At 65.3% G+C, this 13050-nt stretch overlaps 1 protein-coding gene across 1 annotated transcript; it reads left to right on the forward strand.

Annotated features, from left to right (window-relative positions):
• The first annotated feature begins 66 nt into the window (after positions 1 to 66).
• On the forward strand, positions 67 to 12610 carry CRTAC1 (cartilage acidic protein 1). The gene is made up of 16 exons (XM_075155386.1): positions 67 to 125; positions 578 to 638; positions 4099 to 4295; positions 5567 to 5763; positions 6697 to 6827; positions 7469 to 7625; positions 8252 to 8386; positions 8668 to 8813; positions 9005 to 9141; positions 9799 to 9881; positions 10416 to 10516; positions 10601 to 10769; positions 11277 to 11422; positions 11546 to 11588; positions 12073 to 12216; positions 12479 to 12610. The coding sequence occupies exons 1-16, from the start codon at positions 67 to 69 to the stop codon at positions 12589 to 12591; spliced, it is 2019 nt and encodes a 672-aa protein (XP_075011487.1). The 3' UTR covers positions 12592 to 12610.
• Positions 12611 to 13050: the final 440 nt, after the last annotated feature.

Consider the following 13050-nt stretch of genomic DNA (forward strand, 5'->3'; position numbering starts at 1 on the left):
TCGGAAGCCGGGGAGCGGCGGAGCCGGAGTCGGAGCCGGGCGGTGCGGCGAGGCGGGCGCTGCGGGATGCGCTCCCGCCGCCGCGGGGGCGCCGGGCAGCCCCCCTGGCCCGTGAGTAGGGAGTGGTTTGCTGCTCCGTGAAGTTTCCCGGGGACTCCGGGGCGGGGACGGGGTGGCTGTCAACTCCGGCACGGTCACCGGCCCGGAGAGAAGTTGGTGGCGGGCAGAGCGGGGCCGGGCACGCAGCGTGGAGGGGATGTGGAGTGGCGAGGCGGGAGGAAGGAGGATGAAGGGATGAAGGATGGGATGGGGACGGGGATGGAAGGATGCTGGGCTGGGGGGAATGGGCTCAGGAGGATGGAGTGGTGATGGGGGGTGTGGGCTGGGAGTGGGGGAGAGGCATCAGGGTGGCAAGAAGCAAGGGACAAAGGGAGAGAATGGGCAGCTCCTCTTTCTAGGGACATTTGTGCTTGGTTGTGGCTGAGCCCGTGGAGGCGCTGGGGGCTGCGGATAGAGGGGTCTGTCCGTGCATCTGCCTGTGTGGGAAGGGGCTGGTTGTGCACTGGTCTGGGAGTAGGCGGCTGCAGCTGAGCCCCCCAAGGACCTGGTGTCCCTTTGGGCTGAGCTCGGAGGCTAAGGTGACTGCTCATCTCCACACTGCATTAGCTGCTGCTGGCTGAGCCCCAGCGTGCCAGGTCCGGCGCTGAGGAGTCCTGCATGGGAGGGGAGAGGGATGGGACAGCCAGCAGCTGGGGGCTTTGGGCCCGTCGGAAGCATCCTGCATGCACAGGCCAGGGTCTGCGAGAGGGGTGTGGGAGGGGGCAGTGCTGAGCCCTCGGCAGCAGTGAGCAGCCAGGGCAACAGGACGGGGGGCTTATGAGCTTTGACCAGAGCAGAGGCACTGCAGGGGCTGGGCTGCTTGGGGCTGAAGTGCTGCAGAGGGGACACTGCTGGCAACCCTGGGCAGCACAGCTGCTGTGGGAGAGGGGCTGCTGGGTCTGCGGGACGTCTCCTGCTTGTCCTCTGCCCTGGCAGATACAGCTGTGGCAGCCTGGGAATGGCAGGAACAGGAATATGATGTTACTGGGGCACATGTACCGTGATGTCATGGGCTGTTGTGATGTCACCATGTTGTCACTGCTCTGGGGTGCCTTTGGGGTATGATGAGGCCCCTGCTGCATGATGTTGTGCAATGTCGTAGCGGTGCTGGAGGTGGCTGTGGCCTGGGATGGAATATCGCTGCAGTGGTGGAGCATGACATCACTGGGGTGCGTGGTGTGGTGGGCAGCAATATCACGGTAGCATGCGGGATGGGATGGCGCACAGAGAGCCAGCTCCCACCCTCCCCATGATGTGGGCTGAAGTCTGGGGATATGCATGTGGGTACCTGAGGAGCCCTGGGGACAGCATCTCCCCACCTGTGAGATGGTGAGGGGTCTGGGGCACAACCCCCTGCCTGCCCCACAGCTTCCTTCCCAGTCCCATCCCACTCTCCTCGCAGGGCATTGCTAGCCACAGCCATGTGTGGGGACAGATGAGCCCTACATGCTGCATCCCTGCCATGGGACCAGCACCCTGTCCCTGTACTGTCTGGCTGCATCCTGCGTGAGTGCCCGTGGCACCCCCTGCCTTCCTCCCATCCTCCTGCTGCCTCTACTCCTGCCTGGCACCTTGGCTTCGTGTCACCAGGCTTAGCCATGCTGAGCAGGCACCCTGGGGTGACCACAGTTTCTGGGGTGACCTTGCCACCAGATGCCACAATACAAGCCAGGACATGGCTCTGCTGGGACAAGACAGGCTGAGCTCTTCCCTGTGTACAAGCAGGACCCCATAGCCTCAGATCTCAGATGGAGCTTCATGCCGGGGCCTCGGTGCTATCAGCAGCACGTTGGGAACCACGAGGCCTTTCCCATCCACAATGCAGAGCCTGGACATCCCTCCCTCCCTCCATCTTCCCAAAATGGCCTGGCTCTGGGCCATGCATCCCTTCCCCATGGCACCAAGCACCGGATCAGCTGGGGAAAGCCTTTTGTCTCCAATCAGGAACATTGTTTCCTCCTGGAAAGGCTCCATCCAGCCTGGAGGGATTTCCGCTGCAGCTGGATGGGGCAGGGGGGTACCTGGGGAACGGGCCAAGCTGCGGGGAACCGGAGCTGGAGGGGAGGCAGAGCAGGGAGAGCAGAGATTGGTGGCCTGGGGACAGCCACCCATCGCCTGGCTGTGGCCAGGGGTGAGGGGGCACTGCTCCTGCTTCAGCAGGGGTCTCACGTGGCAGCCCTGCGCCCATATGTCCACATGCGGGTGGCTCTTCCCCCATGCTTACTTGGGTGAGCCCAGTGTGGGGCTGTGGCAAAGGCTCCCCCTCCCTCACCGGCTGGCACTGCAGAGTGACACCCAGGACTGTCCCATCCCTGCGCAACCCAATGAAACCCTGTCCCCATCACATGTGCCTTGCATGAGGCTCCTGCCCCTGGAGAGCTGCTCCAGACAGGACAGCAGGGTGATGGGCACAGTGCCCCAAGTCTGGCTGGGTGGTGGAGAGCACAGTGCCAGAGGGGGGCTGGCTGTGCCTGGGTCTGTGGGAGGATGTGGGTCAGACCAGGGAGGGGATGGGACCCACACCCACCCACCTTTGTAGCTGGGCCTGGGGAAGGCATGGGATTGGAGAGGGAAGGGGATCAGGGCCTGTGCAGTGGGATGCAGGACTCTGGATGTGCTGGGCAGCGGGGCTCAAGGTCTCCTCTGCAGCTGGAGGACAGCCCTTCCTGCCCAGCCAGGCGAGAAAGCTATTTGCTTGTGGCAGGGGAATCCTGGCCCCCAAAGACCCTTGGGACCATTCCCATCCCCAGGGGAGGCAGCAGCAGGCTGCTCCTGCAGCCCGGTGGGCCTGCCAGGATCTAAGCTATTGGGCACCTTCCCCTCTCCAAGCGAGGCGCATGTGGCACCACGCAGCTGCCACAGCTTCCTTTGCTCGCTGGCAGGGTCCACAGCATGGGCACTGGCTGGCAGTGGGGTCATCCTCCCCTATCCCCATGCCAGTGCTGGGGGCTGTTCCTGGCTCCCTGGGAAGCGGGGCAGCACTGCCCAGGGGGATGGCACAGCCACGTGGAGCAGTATCCCCTGCCATCCCTCCAGGCTGCTCTTGCTCCCAGCTGGAGCGCTGGCATACGGGTTCAATCCCACAGCCCAGGGACACACAGCTTACTGCTGGGCTTTTCCCCTCTGGAGGGGACTACATGGCCTGTGGCAAGGGCTGGCCATCCCGAGTGCCACCTTGCTTGTCACCTGTGCTACAGCCAGGTCAGAGCGAGCTTCAAAATCTCCATAGCCATGCCAGCAGTGCTGGCAGACGCCGTCCTCTGCAGTCCAGGTTAATTGAGCCTCTCCTCCCAGTCTCCCGTTCCTCCCAGCACCTCCTTCCTGTGACCACATCCCTGTGCAGACACCTTCCCCGGCCAGCCTGGGAGGAGCTCACACCACAGAGCCCCTGGGAGAAACAGTGCCAGCAGGGTGGGGAAACTGAGGCACACAGGAGTCACCTGGCAGAGTATCCCCATGTTCTCCCCATGGCCTTCCCCCGTTCTGGAGGACCAGCTAGACAGGGGACAAGCTCCCTAGCCAGGTGACTGCCTGCTCCCTCTGGCCCTGCCAAGGGAGCAGTGATTGGCATCATGACTTACCAGGAGTTTGGGTGCCGGTGGCCCCTTGGGGCAGGGCGAGGTGAGGTTGAGCCCAGCTTCATCAGCACCCTGCAGCCCTCCTGCCGCCTCCTGGGTCCCTCCCATGGGATGGGCTCCCCTGGCCCTGCTCCTGTTCAGCCCTGGCTCCCAGCTCGCTGGGGTACCATCCTGTCCCAAGGAAGCCCCGAGGGTGAGCTGCAGCTGGGAGGGTCCATGCATGGGGATGCCAGAGCTGTGGCAGTGCCCAAGGGTCTCAGGGCTGGTGGGGTGGCACAGGCTGGGGTGGGTGACAAGGGATGGAAAGAGAGCGTGCAAGGGCGGTGCGGATGCTCAGGCACCATGGAGCGGGGCCTTGGGGTCCCTGGTGGCTGGCGAAGCCATCTCCTCCTGGAGCTGACGGGCTGCAGGTCTCTCCCAGGTGCCCAGGATGCTGGTGCTGTGCCTGCTGTCCCTGGCCTGGCTCAGCGAGGGCTCCCAGCGCAGCGAGCCCATGTTTGCGGCTGTCACCCACCGCCTCCTCCCACCGGACTATGACAGCAACCCCACACAGCTCAACTATGGCGTGGCCGTCACTGACCTGGATGCCGACGGTGACTTTGAGATCGTGGTGGCGGGGTGAGTGGTGCACCCAGCACCTCGGTGACAGAAGGACCTGGTGGCCCTGCAGGGCGAGGAGCTCCTTGCTCCTCCGTGGACATGTGGTTGGCTGGGGGGTTGGGCACAAGGATGGTGGGGTGGCGGTCTGCATGCACCCACAAAGGGTGTTGATGCCAGCTGGGTGCCTGCGTGGGACCATGTGGGTGCCCCCATCCCGGCCCCAGGGCCAGGGCCCTCCTCAGCAGGGCGGTAGCAGCTGCCCAGCGGCCGGGGTCCACCCTGCAGTGCACAGCCAGCGTGTCCCTAAGCCGGCTCGGCTCCACTGACAGGACTCAGCGCTCTCCGGAGATTCGGTTAATTGGCTGGAGGTTTTTTATAGCCCTTTATTGGAGTGATGGCTCGGAAGGGCTGGCAGGAGCCGGGGAGGCAGGGAGCTGTGCGCTGTGCTGCCAGCGCCCGAGTGGGACTGGACACGGAGCAGCTGCTGCCAGCAGGTTTGGCCCTGGCCGGGGACAGTGGGGACCGCGTTGCGGGCTCTGCGTGTGTGTGCTGGCATGGCTGTGAGCTGCCGGCGCAGCGTGTCTGTGTACGCGCCACCGTGCTCACCCCCGAGGGAGGCTTGCACATGCAGGTGTTCTCACGTGGAGGGAGCCCCTCACCCCCATGGATCCCAGCCTGCGGGGCTGTGGGAGCTGGGGCCACCATGGTGGCGGGCAGTCTGGCCCTGCCGCTGCTCTGAGCATCACCCTGGGGCAGCAAACTGCAGACAGCACCAGGGACCCCGGAGGGGCCCAGGCCACCACCCATTTGGGCTGAGCCAAGCAGCCAGTCAAGGTTTTGTAAGCAGCCACGGTGCCCGTTGTATAACTTGTTTACTGGTGCCCCGGGCAGGAGCGGGCGGGGAGCCAGTGGGGTGCTGAGAGGATTTGCCTTGCGTGCCAGTTTCCCTGGGAAAGGGCTGCAAGCAGGGACCTGTGTCCCATCCTGCCCCACTGGCTGCCCGGACCCCGCCCCTGCCCTGGCATTGCCCTGGGGTACCCAGGCCAGGTAGACATGGGATGCCTGACACAGGCTGGAACGTGTCCAAGCTGAGCCGTCCCCATCAGCAGCCAGGAGTCAGCCCCACGTTCAGGTGCTGAGGGCAGCCCAGGGTCCCTGGCTTCCGTGGACCGCGCAGGTCTCTGCTGTGCCCATTATAGGGAAAATCTGGTGTCCCCCCAGGGATGGGACGGGGGCTTTCGTCCTGTCCCCAAGCCGCGGGGAGCCATCACCCCTGCTCACATCTGCAGGTACAATGGCCCCAACTTGGTGCTCAAGTACGACAAGGTGCGGGGGCGGCTGGTGAACTTGGCAGAGGACGAGCGGGGCTCCCCGTACTACGCACTGCGGGACCGGCAGGGCAACGCCATCGGCGTGACAGCCTGTGACATCGACGGGGACGGCCGCGAGGAGATCTACTTCCTCAACACCAACAACGCCTTCTCCGGTGAGCCCTCCTGGTGGCCATACCCCGAGCCCTGGGCGCGGGGGGAGCTCCCGGCACGGCCGCCCATGACCTTCGGCGCGTGAGGGATGTGTGCGGGCTGGAGTTAATTTCTCAGTTGAATGGCTCCATTGATTGATGGCAGCACGGGCGGGACACCGAGCTCAGCCAGCCGCCGAGTCAGCACTTCCAGCTGCCCACCACTGTCCCGGTGGCACCCCGAGCAGGACGGCAGCTTCCCCACCACCCCCGGGGCTGCCCCGCCACAGGGACCCTAAGCTGCACCCAGCTGTGCCCTGCAGCAGCTGTGCCCCTCTGTGCCATCGCTCTCCTGTGCCTGCTGGACCAAGCCAGGTCTAATCCTGCCCTGCCGGTGCTGTCCCAGCTCCTGGGATGTCTGTCATGGGGAGGAGACCCATGTGCCCCAGCCTGGCACTGGCCATCCCCGGAGCTCCCTGGGTCGGTGCTCCAGCCCAGCTCTGCCCTGTGTCCCTGTCCCACAGCCCTGACCTCCAGGCAGTGGATCCGTCTTCCTGACGCTCCTAATTACCCGGCTGGCGGTTGCCGCCGGCACACCTGTCCCTAAATCAGGCTGCCATCGGCGCTGTCACAGGCAGTGCGGCTCGCTGCCTGCGCCTGGCACCGAATCGATTTTTTTACCTTTCCGGGGATGATCTACAGGGCTGCGCCCCGTTGGGACACATTTTACCTTAATGAGTTGATTCTTCTGCGTGTCTCCCGGCAGCCCTTAAGGGTCACGGGGGCTCTTGCAGCGGCAGCCCGGCCCCGTGGCGCTGCTGGGGGCTGTGGGGGACAGAGCAGAGGTTTGGGATGCTCCCGGAAAAGGGTACCTCTTCGACAGCCTCCCCTTGCCACAGGGCACCCTCCTCGGGAGGAGGCGGGATGCTGCAGCCCCCTGACCAGTGCCCCCCCCAGGCATGGCCACCTACACGGACAAGCTCTTCAAGCTCCGCAACGGGCGCTGGGAGGACCTCCTGAGCGATGAGGTGAACCGGGACGTGGCCAGCCGCTTCGCTGGGCGCTCCGTCGCCTGTGTGGACCGGACGGTGAGCACAGCGGGCAGGGGGCATCTCCGCTCCCTTCCCACCCCCTGTGCCCCACCAGCCTTCCCTTGTTGGGGTCCCGGGGGACCTCTCCCCTCGCCTGGGCGCCAGCCCCATCCCACCCCACACTGGGGCTGGGGGTGCCCCCCAGCAGCTTGTGACTGTCAGGGCTGGCAGCCCCCCCAGTCGTGGGGACTGCAGGCGCCTGTCCGCACGGTTGCTGCCAGCTGATAAACGTGCCTGTCGAGGTGATTTATGTTCCTGTCACCTGCTCTTTCTTCTTCCTCCTCCTCCAGCAGTTTGTTTTCAAACGATTATCACTAAATCAGGGTCCAGCTGCTGCACGGGACAAGGGGGGTGGTGAGGATGGGGAGGACCTGGCACACAGGGGATGCTGGGGGGGCTGGGTGCCCCGTGCCAGCACCCTGAGCCTGGGGGCTGCAGAGGCCCTGGAGGCAATGGGGCCCATCCCCACTCCTGGGGTGCTTTTCACCATGGGCTTTGCAGAGCTCTTGCTCAGCACATGGTAGCGGTGCCTGGTCCCATGGAGCCATGACAGCATCCACCCCACAGTAGGGATCCCGTGGTCCCCATGGAGTCGGGTTTTGGGTGGGTGGGTGCTGAGGACGTGCCGCCGGCCACAGGGCTCCGGCAGGTACTCCATCTACATCGCCAACTACGCCAGCGGCAACGTGGGCCCCCACGCCCTGATCGAGATGGACGTGGCTGCCAGTGACCCTGCCCGCGGTGTCGTGGTGCTGGTGGACGTGGCCGCCCAGGCTGGTGTCAGCAAGTACACAGGTACCCGGCTGCTGCAGCCCCGCGGAGGGGACGGGGTGCTGCTGGGCACGGTGAGCGTGGGACCCCGTTGCAGGCAGGGCAGCGCCCATTGCAGGCCGGGCAGCGCAGGCAGTGGCCCGTGCCACGCGTTAGGCTGCCTGACTGCCCCATCTAGTGGCAGCCCCACGGCCCGTGGAAGGGACCAGGGCCACGGGATGCTCACCCAGGACCCCCGTGCTCACCATCACCCTGCCTGGCAGGCAGGCTGATCCCTCCGGAGCCCACAGCATCCGCAGGGCTGGCAGCACGGCACAGGGACGTGGGCACACGAGCAGGGCAGCGGGGAGTGTGCCAGCCTGTGCCCCATGCAGGGACTGTGCCGTGCCCCGTCTCCCCAGCGGTAAATTGTCACTAATTAGGAGTGTTGTCACCATAGTAATGGCAGTGATTAGGGTTGGGAGTGACACAAGCGGCTGCCAGGCCCAATTAGCTCCTGATGAGAGGGACTGAAGAAGGGAGCTGGGTGAGGAGGGGACACCGGGGGTCTCGGGAGCACCGGGTGGGCAGCACCAAGGGAGCGTGGGGGGCATGAACCCCCCTGGGGCAGGGTGCCGGCTGCCCCCTCACCCCTGGGCTGCTGTCCCCAGGGGGCCGTGGGGTGGCCGTGGGCCCCATCCTGAGCGACAGCGCCTCTGACATATTCTGCGGTAACGAGAACAGCCCCAATTTCCTCTTCCACAACCGGGGGGACGGGACATACCGGGACGTGGCAGCTGCTGTGGGTGAGTAGGGGAAGCAGAGGGGAGGATCCAGGTGTCGGGGACCCCAGGGGACCTGCCCAGGCAGGCTGAGCGCAGGGTGCAGGGACAGCCCTGGGCACCCAGAGCCCCACTGACTGCGGGGGTGGCTGAAGTGCACCAGGGCACTGTCTGTCAGCGCAGGGATGCAACCCTGCGTGGGGAGGACCTATCTGGGGACCATGGGGCACATCCTGGGAGGCATCCTGGGGAGATGGAGGCAGGGAGGGGGTCCTGTCTCCCCCCATCCCCTTGCGGCTCCCCAGGGCTGGATGACCCCTACCAGCATGGACGTGGCGTGGCACTGGCTGACTTCAACCGCGATGGCCGGGTGGACATTGTCTACGGCAACTGGAATGGGCCGCACCGCCTCTACCTGCAGAGCGGGGCCCCCGGGCGCGTCCGATTCCGGGTGAGGGCTGGGGCCAGGACACCCCCACTGCCAGTTTTGCTGCCGAGCCTCCTTGACTGGGGGGGCCGGGCTTCACCCCAATTTGGCTTTGAGCCCCAATTCCCAGAGGGGAGGGGAGTCGAAGCAATAGAGTGGGACCCAGTGTCCTGCTGCCTGTGTCCTTTGTCACCCCGTGCCCATCCCTCGTGCAGGACATCGCTACCCCCAAGTTCTCCATGCCGTCCCCCGTCCGCACCGTCATTGCAGCTGACTTCGACAACGACCAGGAGCTGGAGGTTTTCTTCAACAACATCGCCTACCGCGGCTCCTCTGCCAACCGCCTCTTCCGGTAGGAGCCCAGCGGGTACTGGGGGGGCCAAGCAGCCCTTGCAGCACAGCCAGGCTGACGGGGCTCCTCTCCAGCAGTGCCACTGCTCGGGCTCGGCTAATAAAGGCGCCGTGACTGAGCCCTTCCTGGTGTCATTACCAGCTGCTGCGATCGTGCCTACAGCAGCCCCCGGGGTCCCCAGCACCGCTGATTAGCAGCCACGTGGAAGCTTGTTCGTGGCTCCTGTTAATTGTAGGGGTCAATTCCTTGTTACCGCTGCATGGCACCTCCTCACCCAGCATGCAGGGTGGTGGGAGCCAGTTGTCCACCCGGTGCCAGCACCCATGGGTTGGTGGGGAGCAGTGGCATGGTGGGGAGCCCCTGGGGGGGGGTCTCCGGTCCCAGAGGGATGAGGCAGTGTTCAGAGATGGCGCTGCTGCTCCACAGTTCAGACCCACAAGAGCCAGGCTCTCATGACATCCGTGTCACCACTCCATGGAGTGGGGACGTGAGGTGCCAACAGGCAGGGGCCAGTCCCTTCTCCCATCCACCCTGCAAGGCACTAGCATCACGCCTGGGTGCCACCGGGGCTGTCACCTCTCTGCCAGGCTGCTCGGGGAGGACAGGCACTTCCTGGGAGCTCGGGGCTGGCACTAAGGCCTTATCTGTGCTCGGCAGGCTCATCCGCAGGGAGCACTCAGACCCCATCATGGAAGAGCTGAATCCGGGGGATGCACTGGAGCCAGAGGGACGGGGCACGGGTGAGTCCCCCCAGTCCTGGCAGGGGCAGCCCGTGCCAGGGGTGTGCACCGCTTGTCACCCTCTGTGCCTTGGGATGCCGCATGCCCAGCTTGGTCACTGGTCCGCTCCCCACCAGCTCACTGGACCCCCATCACCCAGGAGTGGCCCCATCCTTTCTCCCTCCACCTGTACCCAGAGAAGGGTGCGGTCTCCAGTTGTTCCCCAGGGCTTTTCTCTTGGGGGGCTCCTTCCTGGGTGCCTACTGTTCAAAGCTAACCTCTGCATTTGGGAGAGGGCCAGGGCAGCCTCCTGTGTCCCACAGCCCCCTAGGCACTGCCTGTCCCCTCCGCTGCCCGGGAAGCTGACCCACTGGATTGCAGGGTGCCACCCATACAGGGACCCTTACTCCTACACTGGGGTCACACCATCTTCCCTATTGCTCCAACATTGCCGGGAATGTTGCTGCTGGCTGTGGGAGCCCACGCCAGCAGCAGGGTGTTGTGCTGGGAGATGTAGAGCCGGGCCCCGGGCATGACCTGATCCTGTCCTTGCAGGGGGTGCAGTGACGGATTTTGATGGCGATGGGATGCTGGACCTGATCCTGTCCCACGGCGAGTCCATGGCACAGCCGATCTCCATCTTCAAGGGCACCCAGGTGAGTCAAGCAGGGGGTCCTCGCGTTGTCCCCATCCCTTTTGCCTCTCCCAGCTCAGTGTCTCTGCTCCCTCCTCCCTCACAGGGCTCCAGCAACAATTGGCTGCGTGTCATCCCCCGCACCCGCTTCGGGGCCTTTGCACGGGGGGCCAAAGTGGTGCTGTTCACGCGGCACAGTGGGGCCCACCTGCGCATCATCGATGGCGGATCGGGGTACCTCTGCGAGATGGAGCCCGTGGCGCACTTCGGACTGGGTGAGCCAGGGGGGCAAGGGGCTGCCTCCACGCCCAGCCCTCCCCAGCACCCCCCTCGGCAGGGGCCGCCTCTGCTGCCCCGGCGCCCTGCAGCACAGTAGTCATCCATGCCCATCATCCTGAGCATGGTGGGCTCCAGGGGAGGCTGCGGGCAGGGTGCCCAGCCACTGCAGCCCTGCTGCAAGGGGCAGCTGCCCCCTTCCCCACCCCCTGCCTGCTGCTTTGCCTAGGCACCAGGGCTTTCCCTGCCCATTAACCCTCCCCTGGCTCAGCACGGCTGGCAGCCAAGCCTGCAGGGGTGTCCCTGCCCGCTGGCAGGGCATCCCATCATCCCCATGTGCACCTCTCGTGCTGCATCCCTCTGCGTCGGCCATCAGCACAGGCACCTGGGGCCTGGCTCGGGGAGCAAGGGGAGGCTTCACCCCTCCATCCCTACCACCCCCCTGGCCTCCTTTCAGCCCCTGCCTGCCGTGGAGACCCCTCCTCTGACAGGCTGCCCGCCTGCAGGGCACGATGAAGCCAGCAGCCTGGAGGTGACCTGGCCGGATGGCCGCGTCGTGGCACGAGCCGTGGCCAGCAGTGAGACCAACTCCGTCCTGGAGGTCCCCTACCCCCTGGACGTGGAGGAGCCGCTCATGCCTGCCCCGCTGGAGGTGAGGGCCAGGTGTGGGCGCAGGGCGGGAGGCAAGAGAGAGGGGCTGATCTCTGCTGGCTCGGTGGCTGCCCAGGGCTGATTCCTCCCCATCCCGGCGGTCTCTGCTTCTCCCCAAATGCAGTGCGGGCAGGGATTCTCCCAGCACGAGAACGGACGCTGTGTAGGTGAGTGGCTGCTGGGGGCACAGGCGTGCCTGCACCCAGGATGCTGCAGCACGGCCCCGCGGGGGGCACAAGGGAGCACCCTGCTACAGGGAGGTGGCAGCCAGGGAGGCGGCTGGGCATGCAGGCAGGGCTGCCGTGTGGCTCAATGCAGGGTTCGGCTGCCTGCCTGGCACATGGCCTGGGAATAGGGGCAGCAGCATGGCTCTAGAGGGGGACTGTGGTGTCACAGGGAAGGCAGAGCACGCTGTGCCGGGGGCAGGAGGCATGGCTGGCATGTGGCAGGCATTGCACTAGAGCCACGCGTGATGGAAGGGCAGCAGGGATGTGGCAGGGTGGCCATGAGCCTCCTAGGCAGAGGCATAGCTTGTGCGTGGCTACCTCTGGGGGGGTCGTCCAGCATGTGCAGGGGGAACCGGAGCGGCCATAGCCGGCAGCCCCAAGCTCCCAGCCCAGCCATCCCACACTGAGGCCCCTCTGCTTGCAGACACGGATGAGTGCACCGAGTTCCCCTTCATCTGCCCCCGGGACAAGCCCGTCTGCATCAATACCTACGGGGGGTACCGCTGCCGCAGCAACAAGCGCTGCAGCCGTGGCTTTGAGCCCAATGAGGACGGCACAGCTTGTGTGGGTGAGTGATGGCTGGGTCACCCTGACCCCATGCCACCACAGCCTGGCCAAAACAGTGGGCAGCAGCCCCAAAGCACCACCTTGGGATGCTGTTGCACCCCTGCCGAAGGCCTGGCCCCATCCTGTAACCTGCTGGGTGGCTTCCCAGCCACCTGCACCCCGGCTCCATATCTGTTCATCCTCCATCTCCCACTGAGCCCCCACTGACTCCCCTTCTCTCTTTCTCTTTTTCTCTCTTGCTCCTTCTCTCCTTCTCTGTGTAGCTCAAGTGGCCTTTTTTGGGGGATACCCCTCTGCTGGGAGCTGGCCTAGGCCCCCCCACCATGCCCTCCTCCCTCTAGTCCTCGGACTCTGCCTTTGCCTCTATGCACTTTAACCCCTGCCCGTAACACGCCAGAGCAGCCTTGGTGGAAGGACCGGCCGACCTCTGCCTGTCTCTCTTTTTCTCTCTTTCTCTCCATGTCGAACCACCCTGGAAGTGCTGGCTGTGCCCTCCCGGGGCAGCCTGCGGTGGGATGGGCACGGAGCCCGGCTGCCCCTTGCACTGTGTCTGGGAAAGCAGCCCCGGGGCAGTGCCCCTTCACCGGCACCTCCCTGCCCCAGCGCTGCTCCTGCCACACCGGCAGCTCCCGGGCGGTCGCTTGCTCCGTCGCCTTGATACTGTACCATGTGCCTGCTGGTTTGGCCTGCGACGTGTGTGCTTCGCCTGCCCCTTCTTCGGTGATGGGGACCCCCCTCCCCAGCCCTGGCAGAGGAGGGTCCTCCCAGCCCTGTGGGGGAAGGACTCTCCTGGTCTGTTTTTTAATGTATTGACCCCACTGTTTGGAGTCGGACC

Source organism: Calonectris borealis, chromosome 7, assembly GCF_964195595.1.
Source record: "Calonectris borealis chromosome 7, bCalBor7.hap1.2, whole genome shotgun sequence".
NCBI classification, from domain to species: Eukaryota; Metazoa; Chordata; class Aves; order Procellariiformes; family Procellariidae; genus Calonectris; species Calonectris borealis.

Excerpts from the sequence above, each read along its gene's own strand:
- CRTAC1 (XM_075155386.1), top strand. The coding sequence starts at position 67 with ATGCGCTCCCGCCGCCGCGGGGGCGCCGGGCAGCCCCCCTGGCCCGTG. Across the intron at positions 4,296-5,566 it reads TTTGAGATCGTGGTGGCGGG|GTACAATGGCCCCAACTTGG; the intron begins GTGAGTGGTGCA and ends TCACATCTGCAG. Across the intron at positions 9,882-10,415 it reads GCCAGAGGGACGGGGCACGG|GGGGTGCAGTGACGGATTTT; the intron begins GTGAGTCCCCCC and ends CTGTCCTTGCAG.